This window comes from Ursus americanus, chromosome 6 (assembly GCF_024610735.1).
Source record: "Ursus americanus isolate L20-20 chromosome 6, mUrsAme1.1.p, whole genome shotgun sequence".
Lineage (NCBI taxonomy): Eukaryota > Metazoa > Chordata > Mammalia > Carnivora > Ursidae > Ursus > Ursus americanus.
In genome coordinates this window covers 32,042,215-32,060,945 of record NC_142132.1, presented here as the reverse complement: position 1 = coordinate 32,060,945, position 18,731 = coordinate 32,042,215, and the positions used below count along the sequence as shown (strand labels likewise).

Genomic DNA, 18,731 nt, shown 5'->3' with positions numbered 1-18,731 from the left:
TCCAGATTTCGTTGTTGGCTTTGTCTCTTTTCTTCTGTAACACCCTCCTCACTTTTGTTTTTCCAAGTCATTGACAAAAACTGAATTATTTGCCCTAGACAATTACCTACATTCTGGAATTGGCTGATTTTTTTTTTTTTACCCCTTTTGTGTTGTCCTTTGATTTTTTTTCTCAATCTACTTATTTTCTGAAAAATGTAAACCGCTGTATACATAGTTGTACAGGCTTAGTTAGATCAGGTTCCATTCCTTAGGAGTACTGTGTTCATTCTCTCTTTGAGAAAATGAGGCTCCTTCCATGTGGCTTCAAGCTACCAGGACACAGCCCCCATGCCCCTTGTCCCCCACCCCAACACACCATTAATCTTCTCAGCTGTTCTGCTAAAGAATTTGGCCTTCTGTGGTGACAGGCTGCTTTGGGAGCTTTTCCTTTCCCAGAACTTTGTAGCCTGGCTGCATTTCATCAATGATAGGATCACCTCCAGTCTTCTTTTTGGCAGCATTTACCAGTGTCTGCTTACTGACCAAGGTCCACAGTTTATCAAGGTTGGCAGATGTGCAGAAGCTCTGGTTACTCTTGAAGCAGTAATGCACCATACGAACTTTCCCAGAGTAACCTGGGTGATAGTTGTTGAAGTGGATCACCCTGGCTTCCTGGGTACTTCTGGTGCTTGCCATTGTGGCTGTGGTTGACATGCTCCTGACATTTCCGTGCCTTCTTTAGTCTGGATGGTACCTCAGCAGCCAAGACAAAAGAGCTATTGTCAGAGTTTAAATCCTACCAGGTGGCATATATATCTGAGTTTCTTATTTTTAGTGAGCTAAGATAGGTCAGCTGATTCAGGTTGATCTTGCAAAGTTTTCTGTCCTTCCGTTTGACCTAATGGTTTTAGTATCCATTGATGATGGTTGTTTAGAACCATTATTGCCTTTAAGGATTGCAAAATGGTGATTTTCTTTATTAGCTAGAATTAGTTTATTAAGAACTTTTCCCTATCAATTCTTTGGTTATTCTGTAGGGGGTACAGTCTGTACAGGTGAGGCAGGATAAATTGCTGCTTTTATTTATGTCTTTACAATAACGAATTGATGTCTACAATGGTAACCATAAATTATCTTGAAACAAATATAATAAATATTTAAAACTCATCCTATCCCAATTATAATATTAACATACTACTAATATCTATGCTCTTGATTGTGTGTATTGTATCTGTAATAGTGGAAATACTATATAATGCTGTACTGCTGCACATCTTTGCCCAACCGTAGTTCAACACTATTATGTCGGTACCTTGGTATTGATGATGGTGGGGGTATTCAATACCATGGAGATGGGAAAAAAACTACAAATCAGGGCTGTTTGGTGGGGCAAGGCATCAGGGGAGCCAGTTGTTAAACATTTGCGAGCACATCACTGGGTTTAATTTCATGATGTCTTTAACTTCGTTTCAAAAAGATGTTTTTAAAGTTGTGCTCTTGTCTTATCATTGAGTTGAAAGAAGTCTTTATATATTTGAGATTTAAGTCCTTTACCTGATACATGTTCTGCAAATATTTTCTCCCAGTTTGTGGCTTAGCTTGCATGTGGTTTAGCTTGCATGTTTTGTTTTGTTTTGTTTTTTAACTTAACTCTACGCCCAGTGTGGGGCTCGAACTCATGATCCTGAGATCAAGAGTTGCATGCTCTAACTGAGCCATCCAGGCACCCCTTGTCTTGCACTTTTCTTAATTAGTGTCTTTTTGAAGGTCAAAATTTTTAATTTTGATAAAGTCTAGTTATTCTTTTTTTGTTACCACTCATGATTTTGATGTCATGCCTAAGTAATCTTCACCAAATAAAGGTCATGGTATTTTCTTTGAAGAATTCTTGCATTTGAGTTAATTTTTCTGCAGAGTATGAGATAAAGGTCTAAATTTTTTTGTGCGTGTTGTTACTTAGTTGTCCCAGCACCATTTGTTGAAAAGGTTATTCTTTCCCTATTGAATTGCCTTGACAGTATTATTGAAAGGCAGTTGATCATAAATGTAATAGTTTATTTCTATACTCTCAATTCTGGCCCCATGATCTGTTTGTCAGTCCTATGCCACTATCACACTGTCTTGATTATTACAGGTTTGTGGTCAATTTTGAAATTGTGAGGAGCAAATCCAGTTTTGTTCTTTTTCAAAATAAGTTTTAGCTATTCTGTGTTTTTTTTTTTTTTTTTAAGATTTTATTTATTTATTCGACAGAGATAGAGACAGCCAGCGAGAGAGGGAACACAAGCAGGGGGAGTGGGAGAGGAAGAAGCAGGCTCACAGTGGAGGAGCCTGATGTGGGACTCGATCCCACAACGCCGGGATTACGCCCTGAGCTGAAGGCAGACGCTTAACCGCTGTGCCACCCAGGCGCCCCTGTTGTTTTTTTTTTTAAGATTGTACTTACTTATTTGACAGAGAGAACATAAGCAGAGGGAGAAGCTGGCTCCATGCAGAGGAGGGAGCCCGATTTGGGGCTTGATCCCAGGACAACTTGAGCATGCAGTTACTAGGAAAGAAGTGGCCAGTTAACATACAAAGATGCTTCAGCATCCAAAGAAATTGGACTAATGCCATTCAAAACCAGTAAAGATTGCATTCTGTAGCTAACATTGACAAAAATGTAAAAGACCACACACATTAGAAGTGAGGGGTGTGTATGAAGGTAGATATTCATGGTGTCTTGCTTCCTAGCTTTTAAACTAACCATGATTGGGCTTTTTATTTTTTTTAAACATCTCAAAATGTAATTTCAAATTGGTGTTCTATACCTGTGTATCTTACATTCAGTAGAAGTGATTTTGATTAGTAAACTGATATTTGTTTCTTAAGAGTCCAGTTGTCATTGAAATAAAAGGAGTATACTTTCTCACTTTTGCTATGTTGACTATTCATGATTAAGGAATAAAGTGTCCCACATTTCTGTGGGTTTTTAAGCTTTGGACAGATGACTCTTCTTATAACAACATATTGGACATCTCTTTTAAGATTCCTTTTTAGGTTCGTATACTTTTTAAAAAATAAATACTTGTTTATGTATTTTCTCTTAGATCAAATGAATGTCTCAGGACCGATTAAAGAGAAGATGGGGATTTTCAAGATACTAGAAAATTCTGAGGATTCCAGTCCTGAATGTTTGTTTTAAAGTGGAGCTAAAGACTGTCTTTTAAAGTTGTTGTTTACATCTAGTGATTTATCTGTATTGGTTTTAAAATTCAGATTATCCACTTCACTTTTTTGATTCTATCAGTTTACATAATGAAACTTGTACCATTGCATAATTAGTAGATGGTAATTTTCTGAGCCTTATTAAGAACAAAGAAGTATTCATAGTAAGGTTAGATCTTCCATTACTTTTTCAGGCTCGGTAATATTCTTGGGTACAGGCTGATGTGTACTTAACCACTGCCAGATTTATACAGTCTTCCTGTGGAAGTTTAATGTCTTTTTCCCCCCCTTTTAGCAGTACAGTTATTGGGTTTGGGGTACTTCAGTTTTGGAGTAGGCATTGATGGGGGAAAGATTGAGATTATGCTTTCTCTTGTTTAAATAAGAAATTGTTTGATATTAGGGTCTATTTCTATAAAATAGTTTTCCAAATAAATGTTTGTTATAAGATGATCTCAGCAAATTATTTTTTCAGAAAAATATAATGGCTCAGGTGAAATAATAAGAAAGTCTTGCCTGCCATTGTGATTCAACATTATGTTGACTTGATTTTATTGATTAGTACTATACACATATCATATAAAGATTTCAAGTGGACATTGGTTATTGCAGAGCAGGCTTTTGAAAAAACTGTAGGGTCTTGACAAAAGACCAGAAATTGGAAGTGGTAGTGTATCATGCAAAACAAGAGTAGAACAAGAAAAAAGAGACCTCGAATGTATAGTAAGAGGGTAAATAGTGCCTGAGAAAAGAAAATAGGGTGTAGGAATGTAAATAATATAAAATTCATAGTATATGATAAGGGAACATAAAGGCCAAAATAGGAACAATTTAGGCCCTGTGTGTATATCAGATGGTGAGGAAAAGAGTTCCTGAATGCTCCCTGAACCATTTCTGTGTAGGTTGTTTGTCTCTTGGGAAACTGTTATTATTCTTACTAAATTTAAAGATTTTATTTATTTATTTGACAGCACAAGCAGGGGGAGCGGCAGAGGGAGAGGGAGAAGCAGGCCACCCACCGTGCAGGGAGCCTGACACAGGGCTCAATCCTAGAACCCTGGGATCACGACCTGAGCCAAAGGCAGTTGCTCAACTGACTGTGCCACCCAGGTGCCCCAGGAACGTGTTATATTCAATGTAGATCAGACTATCTCTGCCGTAGGGTAATTGAGCTAGGACTGAGAAGAAAAACCATTTTGAGAAAATACTCAGTCTGATGCAAAGACTCCAGAGAGGTGTGTTTTTTTAAGTGGGAATGTTTACTAGCCAATTGTGCTGACCAAACATCCCCATAATTTGGTTGCTTAGTCTTCCTACTAAGATTCCCTAGTATTTTTTCCAGTGATGATTTCATGGGTTCACCTCTGTCCTCAAATCTGTAGTAACTCCTCCCTCTCACCTTCCTTCCTCTTGGCCCTGAGAAAATAGAATCAGAAAAGAACTTGAAAGTTGTCTGCATTCGTTTTCCTTGTTGTCATTTGTTCTTTTCCACTTTTTATCTGAACCTGTTCCAGTCATCCCTGTCTTTTCCATTGGAACACTTAACTGAGATCTGTCACTTCAGGTTGCTTGGATATTTAAGCAACATTTCCCTATAGTTGTATAACCGCCACTAACATCCACTAAGCAATTTTTTTTAGTTTGCTAGTTTCTAGCAAACACATCGCCTGGTTTTCCTTCCTACTTCTCTGGTTCTTTCTTAGTCCCCTTAACTATTTCTTTCTTATGTCCTTGACTCCTAGACATGAGAATGTCCCAAGCAGGGCTTGGGGCTCCACTGATGGTCTTACCTCATTGCTTTGACTAGATGACTCAGATTTATATCTCTAGCCATAATCTTTCTCCTGAACTCACATCCAGGTGACTACTTGACTTTCTTACTTGGTTACCTGATAACTCAGACTTCCCAAATCTGAGCTTTAGAACTCGTACTTCAGCCCATTGAGACTGTTAGAACCCATGAATTAAATTTTCACCTTCCAAAACTTGTGTTGCCATCTCTTCTGTTCTCTTCTTCTGGGAGTTTAATACCTCTCTCATCCTTTTATGTTCTTACAGTTCTAGATTTTAGTAAAGGGCCGAAGGGAATAGATATTCTAATTCTGTGATACTGAAACAAAGACTCCCTGCTTCCATCTTTATATAAAAGAGTATTCTCAAAACAGTACTTGTCTTCCTTTGGTTGGTCAAATTGTCATGAAAAAGACTTTAGTTAGCTTTTTTTTGTTCATCAGCCATACCACTAGACAGTTCCAAATGTGTTGAGAGATGTAGTGAAAGTGGTACATGAACATTTCTTAAAGATTTATTTATTTATTTTGGAGAGAGAGAGAGACCAGTGGGGAGGGGCAGAAGAAAAGGGGGAGAGAATCCTAGGCAGATTCCTCGCTGGTTGCAGAGCCCAAGGCTGGGCTCCATCTCATGATCCTGAGATTGTGACCTGAGCAGAAGCCAAGAATCAGATGCTTAACGGACTGTGCCAGCCAGGCGCCCTGGAACTTGAACATTTCTAAGCAAACATGTTTGATGGCATCTTTCACGAATGTCTTGGCAATTATATATGATTTTTTAGGCTTAGAGTTTGAAGTAATACTTTACGAGAAGACCGAAAAGCAATAATGTTTATATTCAAAACATTAGGTGCTTCTGTTTTAAGGTCCATACTCAAAGAATTATTTTGGTTTTGATCTTCTTTTTAAATTAATGGTAGTTAAGTTTTTATGATCCTCTGTGCTGTGTTAGCCAGTACATCTCCACGAATAACATATTTTTCACTTCACCATCAATTATGGTTGCCAAATTAAGCCCAAGGAATCATACTTAAGAATAAAATTTTTTAACTCTTTTGCTCTTCAGTTCTTTGGAATCGCTTGTTGTCATGACTTGATATACTACCATTACTGTTCCATTCAGAGAAGATGTAACTTGTCAAAATCTAGTGAAGCTTGGGGCACCTGGGTGGGACAGTTGGTGAAGCGTCCCAACTCTTGATTTCAGCTCAGGTCATGATCCTGGGGTCCTGGGTTTGAGCCCCACGTCGGGCACCCTGCTCAGGAGGAAGTCTGCTTCTCCCTCTCTCTCTGCCCCCCCCCCGCCTCATGTTCTCTCTCTCTCTCTCTAAAATAAATGAATAAAATTTCCAAAGTATGTTTTTTTAAAAAGCTCAAATTCCTGAAGCTATCTGCAGAGTTCATTTTGAGAAACACAGCCGTAAAGCATAAATGGTCCATAATTTTTCCTAATGTCCCTTTCACAAATCTGTGTCCTAGCCAGATCAATGAACAGATTGACTCCCAAGTCACACCTCTGAGTGTTTTGTGTATTTATTCCTGAGTCTTGTTACTTAATATCCATCACTAGCTTGGTTAAATACCACCATTTGAAGAGCGGTCCTTCAGGGGTGTGTGGGGGGATTATGTGCGCTGCTGCTCTTTGGAGGATTTGAGAACATTTATAAAGTATGCCTGCCTCTCTTCATGGTCAGTACTCTGCCACCACCTACCCAACGAAGGTGGTCAGATTCAGGTTTCATTCCATTTTAGCTTTAATAAGTTCTTTAATGAAATGTAGAAAGAGCATAGTCATTAGAGAAACATGGAAGATTTCTGTTTTACTTCCTGCGGGGGTAGAACTTCTGTTCAGGAGAGGACGGGATCGTCCGTGCTCAGTTGTATGCACGTGGCCACGGTGGAACTGGCATCCAGATGATGACCCAGTGTTGCAGCTAGCATCTCAGAAGGCTCTGTTCCTCCCAACTAAACCCTACCCAGGGTAACCAGTCTTGTAATCTTTATCACCGTGAATTAATTCTATACCATGAACATCTTTGCCAGGTACGTGAATTAATGGGAGTTTGGGAATTGTGAAATTAATAAAAAGCACTTCTTCCGGTATAGATGAAAGAAATGGTAAGAAAACCTCTGGTGAGAACAGGACTGTTATGTTTATCTTGCCATTCTTCCTCTTATTCTGAGTACCATTTACTACTGGATTTTGAATAAGGATTGTGTGTTTTGTTGCCCCCAACACGTAAGTTTATTTCTCTGGTTACTTGCAAGATACGGGATGAGTCCTATTTTAATGTTTTATCAAAATGAGATCTGTGACATGACTACTTGGTGCTGCAGAAGAAGGCCCAGACTCATCTGGGAGCATTGGGTGCCGGAGGCTTGCCTTGACCCTATTTCTCTCAGTCCCAAGGTTGCATCTGTTTGTCCTTGTTTCTCCACCTTCCCTTGAATCCTTTTTGTACAAGTACTAGGGTGCAAGAGTGAAGTGATACTAGAATGTTATACACTTGGCACAAGACTGGTTTAATCCTCTCTTGGGAGAGAATGGAAAGTTCCAGGATTTGAGTGGATTCTAAGAAGGCATCAGCATGCCAAAGGTAATCAAAGATTCATTGTTATTAAGACTTGATATTTGGTCATGTTCCTCACTCAGATATTTGCATGGTCGGCTCCTTGGCATTCAAGTCTCAGCTCACAGTTCACGTTAGAATGAATGTCCCTCATCTCTCGCTTTCCCCTGACGAAGGATTTCACCCTTCTCAATCTATCAGCTTCTCATAATCTCCATGTGGTGGGGTGTACTGTGATCTGTCTTGCTCACTATATAAGAGTGTGTTGGGAAAATGAAACAGGAATAACTTACCAAGAGGAATTGGATGAACACTCTGGATTTAAAAATATGGACTTTTGGGGCGCCTGGGTGGCACAGCGGTTAAGCATCTGCCTTCGGCTCAGGGCATGATCCCGGCGTTATGGGATCGAGCCCCACATCAGGCTCCTCCGCTATGAGCCTGCTTCTTCCTCTCCCACTCCCCCTGCTTGTGATCCCTCTCTCGCTGGCTGTCTCTATCTCTGTCAAATAAATAAATAAAATCTTAAAAAAAAAAAAAAAGTATGGACTTTTCCCTAGAATTAAAGACGAGGGACCTCTGATGGATTAGTTTATCAGGTGCTAAACAGAAGAGACCAGGAGAACTACACTTGGATGTGTTGTAGGTAAAATAACATCAGAAAGACTCTTCTAAAGCTAGACAGCTCACTCACAAAGGTGCAGAGATCCGGTAGACGGCTCACATTTCACCTTAACAAAGGAAGAGTGTAAAATGGTCAATGTATTGAAGGAAAAATTTCCAACCTAAAATGTGTATCCATCATTGGCCATTCAGCTGATTCAGTAGGTGTTTAAAATTCCTATAGATAAGAATAGGGGAGGAGAACCTGGGTGGCTCAGTTAAGCATCAGACTCTTGCTCCCAGCTCAGGTCATCTCAGGGTCCCGATTTCAAGCCCCACGCTGGGCATGGAGCGTACTTAAGAATAGAGGAGTGATGTAATTTTAAATGTCAGACCAATATTATTAGCAGGTGACCTGGTAACAAAATTAACCATTTTGGACTATAAAAGATTCTCAACCTTTAAGAAAAATAATGTAGATCATTTCCTATAATCCCATTGCAGGATAATTACAAAGTGTGAATTAATCGAGCAATTGCTTGGAATTTCTGTAACTCCTAGATCTTTGGATCAAAGAAGGCACCCAAGACAGTATTGCACCATGATTTTAAGATACTAACAATGGATGTGCTCACTGTGTTGAATAGAGCTGACTTTCACTGCAGAAACCTTGTGCCATCTAATATTTAAGAGCATTTATGACAAGTGTGTGAAAATGAACAACAATATAACTTAAGTTAGAAATCAAAAAGGAAAACAGTTAAATTTTGGCATAAAATATTTTAGGGCTCTGAAAATGAGAATTTTTGATAGAATAATGTAAGAGCTGCTTGTAGGGTTATTTTTCTTTTCTGGATGCCCAGTGAATTCTGTGAACTCTGCAGAAAGTTCCCCTGTATAGTTTAAAATCCTGGTGGAAAAGCACATGCTCCTGGGAGGTTCAGCAGTCATGTAAACTAAACTCCTTTTCTGAGAAGGGCGCTCTAGTTTTGGCAAGAGGTGGGACCTGGTGTTCTCTGAACCTCCGAACTTGCCCTCCTGGGGTTCTCGGGTGGGTCAGATCTGATAACACTAGCCTGGGAGGCTGGTGCTCCTGTCACTTCAACCCTTGGTCTGCAGAGGTCACAGGAATGTTATGTTTGCCTGTCCTTTCCAAAGTGGGTGTAACTTACACTCTCCCCAGGAAAGTATGAGAGTTCTAATTTCTTTTAAGATATATTTTTAAAAATTATTTGACCAAGAACACAAGCAGGAGGGAGGAGCAGTGGGAGTGAGAGAAGCAGGCTCCCTGCTGAGCGAGGAGAATGATGTGTGGGTTGATTCCAGAATCCTGTGTTCATGACCTGAGTAGAAACCCAAAGAGTTGAAAACTCAACTGACCAAGCCTCCCAGGAGCCCCTCTAAACCACGTTTTTTGTTTGTTTGTTTGTTTGTTTTTAAAAATTTTATCTATGAGAGAGAGCACAAGCTAGGGGAAAGGGTAGAAGGACAAATGGACTCTCTGCTGAGCAGGGAGCCCAACGCGGGGCTGGATCCCAGAGATCACAAGCTGAGCTGAAGGCCGACTCAACTGACTGAGCCACCCAGGTGGCCCTAAACCACATTTTTTATTAGGAACCAGGACTCTGGAGAAATGACTGATTAGAGAGCAGGGCAGGAGAAGTATGAGATGAGACCGGCATATATCGCTTCATTAGAAAGTAAGGAATTGCTCAAAGATTGATGGGGTTATGTGAAAAGAGCAAAGAATCCCATCAGACAATTTGAAGAACAAAATAATGATACAGTGGATTGTGACCTATGAAAGTAATCGAACGCCTGATTTCATAATCGTATATAAATACCATAGAAAACTTGTTGAATAGTTATATAGTTTCAAAGAGTCTACCCCCAAAATTTTTCTTAATTACAAATGCTGTTAAGGGGTGCCTGGGTGGCTCAGTCAGTTAAGCGTCTCCCTTCAGCTCAGGTGATGATCCCAGGGTCCTGGGATTGAGCCCTGCATGCTGTCGCCTGAATAGCAGGGAATCTGCTCCTCCTCCTGCCCCTTCCCCCCTGCTTGTGCACTCTTAAATACATAAAATCGTTTTTAAAAATAAAAAATAATTTTATGGTGGAAGAGACTCCCAGGCACCCTTCAGTAATCAAAGTGAACACATAATGGGCAGATTGATATTGTCATCTAACAGGCTGCAATGAGAAGAAAAGGCATTCTGCGATATTCCTGTCAAAGATGCATAATCTCGGGGCACCTCGCTGGCTCGGTTGGTGGAATGTGCGACTCTTGATGTCAGGGTTGTGAGTTCAAGCCCCAAGCTGGGGGTAGAGATTACTTAAAATCTTTGAGGGGTGGAGGGGAAGATACATAACCTGAATCTAATCATGAAGAAATATTTATCAGACAGATCCAAATCAGGAGACATTTTACAAATACCCAGCATGTATCTTCAGGAGTAGCAGGGTCATGGAAGTGAAGGAAAGGCTGAGGAACTACTTTAGACTGAAACAGATTAAGGAGATATGACAACTTCTTGCAACATGGGATTATAGGTTCTGAACTGGATTCTGAACTGAATATGAAGGATATCATAAGGACTTTTGGTGAAACATTAATAGAAATGAGGATTGTGTGGTCCTAATGCATCAATTTTAGTTTCCTGAATTTGAAAGTTGTATTATGGTTATAAGGGAAAACTGCATTGTTTTTAGGAAATATCAAAATATTTTGGTTTGGAACTTCAGGTCAGGAATTTACTCTCAAATAATCAAAATAAGGAACATTCTTTGTACAGGCTTTATATACATAAAACCTGAAATGGGCTCATATCTAAACTACAAACCCTTCACAAAAGAATAATTGATATTGACAATAGACATCTGAAAAAGCTGTCAGCATCATGAAGTGTCATGGAAACATGAACCAAAACTACAGTGAGGTATTACATATCTGTCGGAATGGTTAAAATGAAAAACTGACTATACTTAGTGTTGACAAGAAAGTAGAGTAACTGGCAACTTAATAGTAAAACTTGTGAACCATTTGGATAATGATTTGGCAGTATTTACCTAAAGAGAACACCTGCATCTCCAGCAATTATAGTTGTAGATACATTCTGAAAGAAAACCAATACGTTGGGACACAGAAAAGCCATCTATAGGAAATTAATACTGTTCATAATAATCTCAAAATAGAGTCAACCCATGTGTCCATCGCAATGTGATGGAAAGAAGTAGTGGAATAGTTAAAAAAATAAGACAGTATAAGAAAACAAGGTGCTATTTGCAAAAATATGAAGTGAAAATACTATTTTTTTTTAAAGATTTTATTTATTTATTCGACAGAGATAGAGACAGCCAGCGAGAGAGAGGGAACACAAGCAGGGGGAGTGGGAGAGGAAGAAGCAGGCTCATAGCGGAGGAGCCTGATGTGGGGCTCGATCCCATAACGCCGGGATCATGCCCTGAGCCGAAGGCAGATGCTTAACCGCTGTGCCACCCAGGCGCCCCACTAATGATTTTTTTGTATAAAGTTCACAAGCAGGCAACACTAACCTTTGATGTGATACTGGATACATTTAGTGAGGGGGAAAGTTCTGAATAGGAGGCATAATGGGGACTCTGGGGTCTTGGCAAAATTTTTCTTGGCCTGTGTGTTGGTTTCACAGTATATGATCAGATGATAACTCACTGAGCCGAAGTTTTAGGACTTTATGTGTATTACACTTCCCTGAAAGTTTTCTTTAAAAAGCAACTTCTACCCTAACTGAAGTCTGTAGTACTCTCACTGTGGAAGGCTTCATGCTGATACCCCGCTGACCACCCATATGGGCAGTGATGGGAAATCCCTTCACTGTGCAAGGTTACTGACCTGGGACCTGGAAAGCTGGATTCAAGGTGCTGTACTTGATGCGTTGATGGCACTTCACCTCACCAAGTCACCAGTTCCTCACTCCAAAAACTGACGTAGGGATTCCACTAGGGATTTCTGATTCCATCTATCTTGAATCATCTGTCACTCTTCCATTTTATAAAGAGAAAGAGTCAGGCAGGAGCCTCAGCAAGAGGAAGGAGGAGCAAAGCAGGGACACCGTCTCCCAAGTAATAAAACTGATTGCTGTAAAGAGAGCCATGGAGGGGCGCCTGGCTGGCTCAGTCAGTAGAGAGTGTAACTCTTGATCTCTGGGTCATCGGTTACAGCCCCATGCTGGGCCCACATGGAGCCTACATTCAAAACAAAACAAAACACAACCACCAATGGAGTTCATTAGGTAGTGTGACTGTCAGATCTAGAGCTGTGATTCAGGCAGCAAATTAATGCTTCATTGTCCTTGATAAATTACGAAGCTTCACCAACGCCTAGACTCAAGTTCTAGAGGTACAAATCTCTCCTGACCCCTGTTATAACCACCCTGTGTTGCCATTATTTACTCAAAAGTTTATTTGAAAGTCACTGATGAAGTTAAGTCATTGAATGCTGAATCATACTCAGTAAGCATTCAGTGAATGTGGAGAAACTTACTTGACCTGAATGTTTTTTTTGTAGGGAAGCGTGCGCCACTCAGGGCGTGTGGCCTCTGAGCTCTACCATGTGCGTTCTGTGTGTCCTTGGCAACGGTGCTACAGCCCCGAGACCCAGCTGCCTTATCCTTAAAATGGGAATAATTTCATCTTAGGTAAGGTAACTGTATCAAAAGAGATGATAGGTGTGAAAATTCCATAAATTGTCAATATCCCTGTAATCATGAGGGATAAAACACTGTGAAACTGGGGTCTTAATAAAACTTAATTTTCTTTAGTGAAAGTGCTTAGAAATAACTGTACTGATCAATTTAGAGCAAATATGTTTCCAGAACATCCCTTTGTACAAGGGATGTGATAATGTACAACTATCATTCCGGTGATGTCTGGATCCTCATGACCACTGAGTGTCATCTGTTCAGGTCTGCATCTGGTGGTGGTTCTTTGGGTCTTTTTTTTTTTTTTTTTTTTTTTTGAATTTTAAGTCATCTCTACACCGTATATGGGTTTTTTTTTTTTAAAGATTTTATTTATTTATTTGACAGAGAGAGACAGCCAGCGAGAGAGGGAACACAGCAGGGGAGTGGGAGAGGAAGAAGCAGGCTCATAGCGGAGGAGCCTGATGTGGGGCTCGATCCCACATCGCTGGGATCACGCCCTGAGCCGAAGGCAGATGCTTATCAACTGCGCCACCCAGGCGCCCCCCTATGTGGGGTTTGAAGTCACAACCCCGAAATCGAGAGTCACATGCTCCTCCCACTGAGCCAGCCAGGTGCTCCTGTCCTGTGGGTCTATTTAATGAATTCCCTGCATCCTATTCTCCATTGAAACCACGCCTTCTGTTTAAAATCTTGCCTTCCTTGCTGTGCATACTTCATTCCATTATTTTTGACAATGGTAGGTCAGAAAAAAACGAAAACCAAAAGAACAGAAGTTATGTCTGGAGGTCACTGCAAGGTGGGGGAAGCCACATTTTCTCAAGTCTTGCCTCCTAAATTCTCTGAGATTGGCTCTTTTCACAGTTACCTGAACAAGTTTCACTTCTGCGGTGATGGAGAGCGGAGAATTCCTATCTTTTATTTTTTTTGTCTTGAGAACCTATGGCCCTTTTATCCTTGGAATCAAATAAAGGCTTCTACTTAGTGAAGCCAATTCTTTTGTGATCAGCCAGTGAGGTATACATACAGAGGAAGTAATGTTTTGGGGGTTTGATTTTATTTTCCTATAATTCTTGAGGCAGCTGTGGTTTAAGCCATAGTGCATGGTAACAGGCCTCAAAAGATCTATGTTCAGATCCCATTTTTGTCACTTAGAAGTAGTGCAACACTGGATGGGCCTCCTGTTGCCTCCAAATTTCTCTTTCTCCATTTGTAAAATTAAAATTCCTTTTCCTTGTGTTGGGGGGGCGGTGCTGGCACAAGAGTTTGATGGTAAATGTATATAAATTTACTTAGCTAATTACTTGGTACTTATTTGGACGTTTAAGAGTTATATTACCCAGTTTGTTTGATGGTAGTGCAGTACACTAAAATATTTCAAAAGGCTCTTTCATTTTCTAGTAAACATATACTGGAGTTTGATAAAGCATTAAAAGGATAAACTTTTTTTTTCATAATAATATTTTTATTATATTATGTTATTCACCATACAGTACATCCGTGGTTTTTGATGCAAAGTTCGATGATTCATTAGTTGCATATAACACCCAGTGCACCATGCAATACGTGCCCTCCTTACTACCCATCACCAGCCTATCCCATTCCCCCACCCCCTCCCCTCTGAAGCCCTCAGTTTGTTTCTCAGAGTCCATAGTCTCTCATGCTTCATTCCCCCTTCTGATTACCCCCCCTTTCTTTATCCCTTTCTTCTCCTACCGATCTTCCTAGTTCTTATGTTCCATAGATGAGAAACCATATGATAATTGTCTTTCTCGGCTTGCCTTATTTCACTTAGCATTATCTCCTCCAGTGCCGTCCATGTTGCAGCAAATGTTGAGAAACTGTTCTTTCTGATAGCTGAGTAATATTCCATTGTATATATGGACCACAGATTCTTAATCCAGTCATCTGTTGAAGGGCATCTCGGCTCCTTCCACGATTTAGCTATTGTGGACAATGCTGCTATAAACATTGGGGTGCATATGGCCCTTCTCTTCACTACGTCTGTATCTTTGGGGTAAACACCCAGTAGTGCAATGGCTGGCTCATAGGGTAGCTCAATTTTTAACGTTTTAAGGGACCTCCACACTGTTTTCCAGAGTGGCTGTACCAACTTGCATTCCCACCAACAATGTAGGAGGGATCCCCTTTCTCCACATCCTCTTCAGCAATTGTTGTTTCTTGCCTTGTCAATTTTTGCCATTCCAACTGGCGTATGGTGGTATCTTAGTGTGGTTTTTATTTGAATTTCCCTGATGGGTAATGATTTTGAACATTTTTCCATGTGTCTCTTGGTCATTTGTATTTCCTCATTGGAAAAGTGTCTGTTCACATCTTCTGCCCATTTTATGATTTGTTTGTTTCTCGTGTATTGAGTTTGAGAAGTTCTTTGTAGATCTTGGATACCAGTCTTATATCTGTAGTGTCATTTGCAAATATATTCTCCCATTCCGTGGGCTGCCTCATAGTATTTTTTGACTGTTTCCTTGGCTGTGCAGAAGCTTTTTATCTTGATGAAGTCCCACATGTTCATTTTATCTTTTGTTTCTCTTGCCTTTGGAGATGTGTCATTAAAAAGGTTGCTTTGGCTGATGTCGTAGAGGTTGCTGCCTATGTTGTCCTCTAGGATTTTGATGTATTCCTGTCTCACATCGAGGTCTTTCATCCATTTGGAGTTTATCTTTGTGTATGGTGTGTGAGAGTGGTCAAGTTTCATTCTTTTGCATGTAGCTGTCCAATTTTCCTAGCACGTAGCTGTCCAATTTTCCCAGCACCATTTATTGAAGAGACTGTCTTTTTTCCACCAGATGTTTTTTCCTGCTTTATCAAAGATTAGTTGCCCAAAGAGCTGAGGGTCCATTTCTGGGCTCTCTATTCTGTTCCATTGGTCTACGTGTCTGTTATTGTGCCAGTACCATGCTGTCTTTGTGATCACAGCTTTGTAGTACAGCTCGAAATCCAGCATTGTGATGCCCCCTGCTTTGTTTTTCCTTTTCAACAGTTCCTTGGTGTTTCGGGGCCTTTTCTGTTTCCATACAAATTTAAGGACTATTTGTTCCAGTTCTTTGAAAAATGTCCTTGGTATTTTGATCGGGATAGCATTGAAAGTGTCGATAGCTCTGGGTAGCATGGATATTTTAACTATGTTAATTCTTCCGATCCATGAGCATGGAATATTTTTCCATCTTTTTGTGTCTTCTTCAATGTCTTTCAAGAGTGATTTATAGTTTCTAGAAGATAGATCCTTTACGTCTCTGGTTAAGTTAATTCCAAGGTAACGTATGGTTTTTGGTGCTATTGTAAATGGGATGGATTCCCTAATTTCTCTTTCTTCAGTCTCATTGTTCGTGTATAGAAATGCAACTGATTTCTGAGCATTGATTTTGTACCCCGCCACATTACTGAATTGCTCTATAACTTCTTGTAATTTGGGGGTGGATTCTTTTGGGTTTTCCATATAGAGTATCATGTCATCTGCGAAGGGAGACGGTTTGACTTCTTCTTTGCCGATTTGGATACCTTTTATCCCTTTTTGTTGTCTGTTTCCTGTTGCAAAGACTTCTAGTACTATGTTGAATAATAATGTTGTGTTCCTGAGCTTAAGGGAAAGGCTTCCAGCTTTTCCCCATTGAGAATGATATTTGCAGTAGGCTTTTCATAGATGGTTTTTATGAGATTGAGGAATGTATCCTCTATCCCTGCACTCTGAAAGGTTTTAATCAGGTAAGGATGCTGTATTTTGTCAGATGCTTTTTTTGCATCTATTGAGAGGATCATATGATTTTCGGCTTTTTTCTTGTTGATATGATCTATCACACTGATAGATTTGCGAATGTTGAGCCACGCTTGCATCCCAGGGATGGATCCCACTTGGTCATTGATGGATAATCCTTTTAATGTACTGTTGGATTCTATTAGAAAGGATCTTGTTGAGAATTATGGCATCCATATTCATCAGGGAAATCGGTCTGTAATTCTCCTTTTTTATGGGGTCTTTGCCTAGTTTGGGGATCAAGGTAATATTGGCCTCATAGAATGAGTTTGGTAGCTTTCCTTCTGTTTCTTTTTTTAAAAATAGCTTTAGGAGAATAGGTATTATTTCTTCTTTGAATGTTTGGTAGAATTCCCCAGGAAAACCATCTGGGCCTGGAGTTTTGTTATTTGGAAGGTTGTTTATCACTGATTCAGTGTCTTCATAATTAATTGGCCTGTTTAAAAAAATCAATTTCTTCATGTTTCAGTCTTGGTGGTTTATAGGTTTCCAGGAAGTCCTCCATCTCTTCCAGATTGCTTAATTTATTGGCATAAAGCTATTGATAAAAGTTTCTAATAGTCCTTCCTATTTCATTGGTGTCGGTTGTGACCTCTCCCTTTTCATTTATAATTTTATTAATTTGGGTCCTTTTCTATTCCTTTGGATAAGTCTTGCCAGTGGTCTGTCAATTTTATTGATTCTTTCAAGGAACCAGCTTCTAGTTCTGTTGATCTGCTCTACTGTGCTCCTGGTTTCTAATTCATTGATCTCTGCTCTAATCTTGATCAACTGCTTTCTCGTGCGTGGATTAGGCCTGTCCCTCTGTTGCTGTTCCAGCTTCTTGAGGTGAGAATATAAAAACTGCATTTTAGATTTTTCTATGTTTTTGAGTGAGGCGTGGATGGCTATGTATTTTCCCCTTAGGACTGCCTTTGCAGTGTCCCATAGGTTTTGGACCGTTGTGTTTTCATTCTCGTTGGTCTCCATAAGTTGTTTAAATTGATATTTGATTTCCTGGTTTATGGAATTATTCCTGAGCAGGATGGTTCTTAGTCTCCAAGTGTTTGAGTTTCTTCTAATTTTTTCCTTGTAGTTGACTTCCAATTTCAAAGCATTGTTGTCTGAGAAAATGAAGGGAATAATTTCAGTCTTTTGGTATCGGTTGAGACCTGTTTTGTGACCCAGAACATGGTCTATTCTTGAGAATGTTCCATGCGCATTAGAATAGAATGAATATTCTTTTCTTCTGGGGTGTAGTAATCTCTATATATCTATGAGGTCCATCTCGTCTCATATGGAATTCGAAGCTCTTGTATCTTTGTTGATTTTCTGCTTAGGTGATCTATCTGTTGCTGATAGTGGAGTGTTGAGGTTCCCCTACTATTAACGTATTTTCGTCTATATGTCTCTTTATTCTGGTTAAGAGTTGGCTTGTGTCTCTTGCTGCTCCCCTGTTGGGGGCATAGATATTTATAATTGTCATCTCCACTTGTTGGATACATCCTTTAAGAATAATATAGTGCCCTTCTGTGTCTCTAACTATAGTTTTTAGTTTAAAATCCAATCTGTCTGATATGAGAATTGCTGCCCCAGCTTTCTTTTGAGGTGCATTGGCATGAAAGATGGTATTCCATCCCTTTACTTTCAGTCTGAATGTATCTTTAGGTTCAAAATGAGTCTCTTTTAGACAGCAAATGGATGGGTCATGTCTTTTTATCCAATCTTCAACCCTGTGGCATTATGGGAGCATTTAGGCCATTTACATTGAGACTGATAATTGAGAGATATCATTTTAATGATGCCATGTTGCCAGTAAAGTCTTTGTTTCTATAGATTCTGTATCATTCTTGGGGCCTTTTTACTTTTATAGAATCCCCCTTAATATCTCCTGTAGGGCTGGTTTCGTGGTTACGAAATTGGTCAATGACTGGCGATTCTGGAAGGTCTTTATTTCTCCATCAATTCTGAATGATAGCCTTGCTGGATAAAGGATCCTTGGCTGCATGTTTTTCTCTGAAAGAGCTTTAAAAATGGCCCCCCAACCCTTTCTCCCATTCCAGGTCTGTGTAGACAGGTCTGACGTAATTCTGATACCTTTGCCTTGGTATGTGAGAAATTTCTTTGCCCTGGCCACTTTCAGTACTGTATC

General features: G+C 39.9%; 1 protein-coding gene and 1 pseudogene across 1 annotated transcript in view; one reads left to right on the top strand and one right to left on the bottom strand.

The window, feature by feature from the left end:
- HELLS (helicase, lymphoid specific) overlaps nucleotides 1–8,116 on the top strand; it is a 57,665-nt gene extending 49,549 nt beyond the window's left edge. Inside the window, exon 23 of the mRNA XM_045809932.2 lies at nucleotides 3,072–8,116. Within this exon, the coding sequence (XP_045665888.2) occupies nucleotides 3,072–3,166 (95 nt within the window). The 3' untranslated portion in view covers nucleotides 3,167–8,116. The remainder of the gene's footprint in view (nucleotides 1–3,071) is intronic.
- On the bottom strand, nucleotides 312–1,330 carry LOC148109788 (large ribosomal subunit protein uL15 pseudogene; annotated as a pseudogene).
- Nucleotides 8,117–18,731: the final 10,615 nt, after the last annotated feature.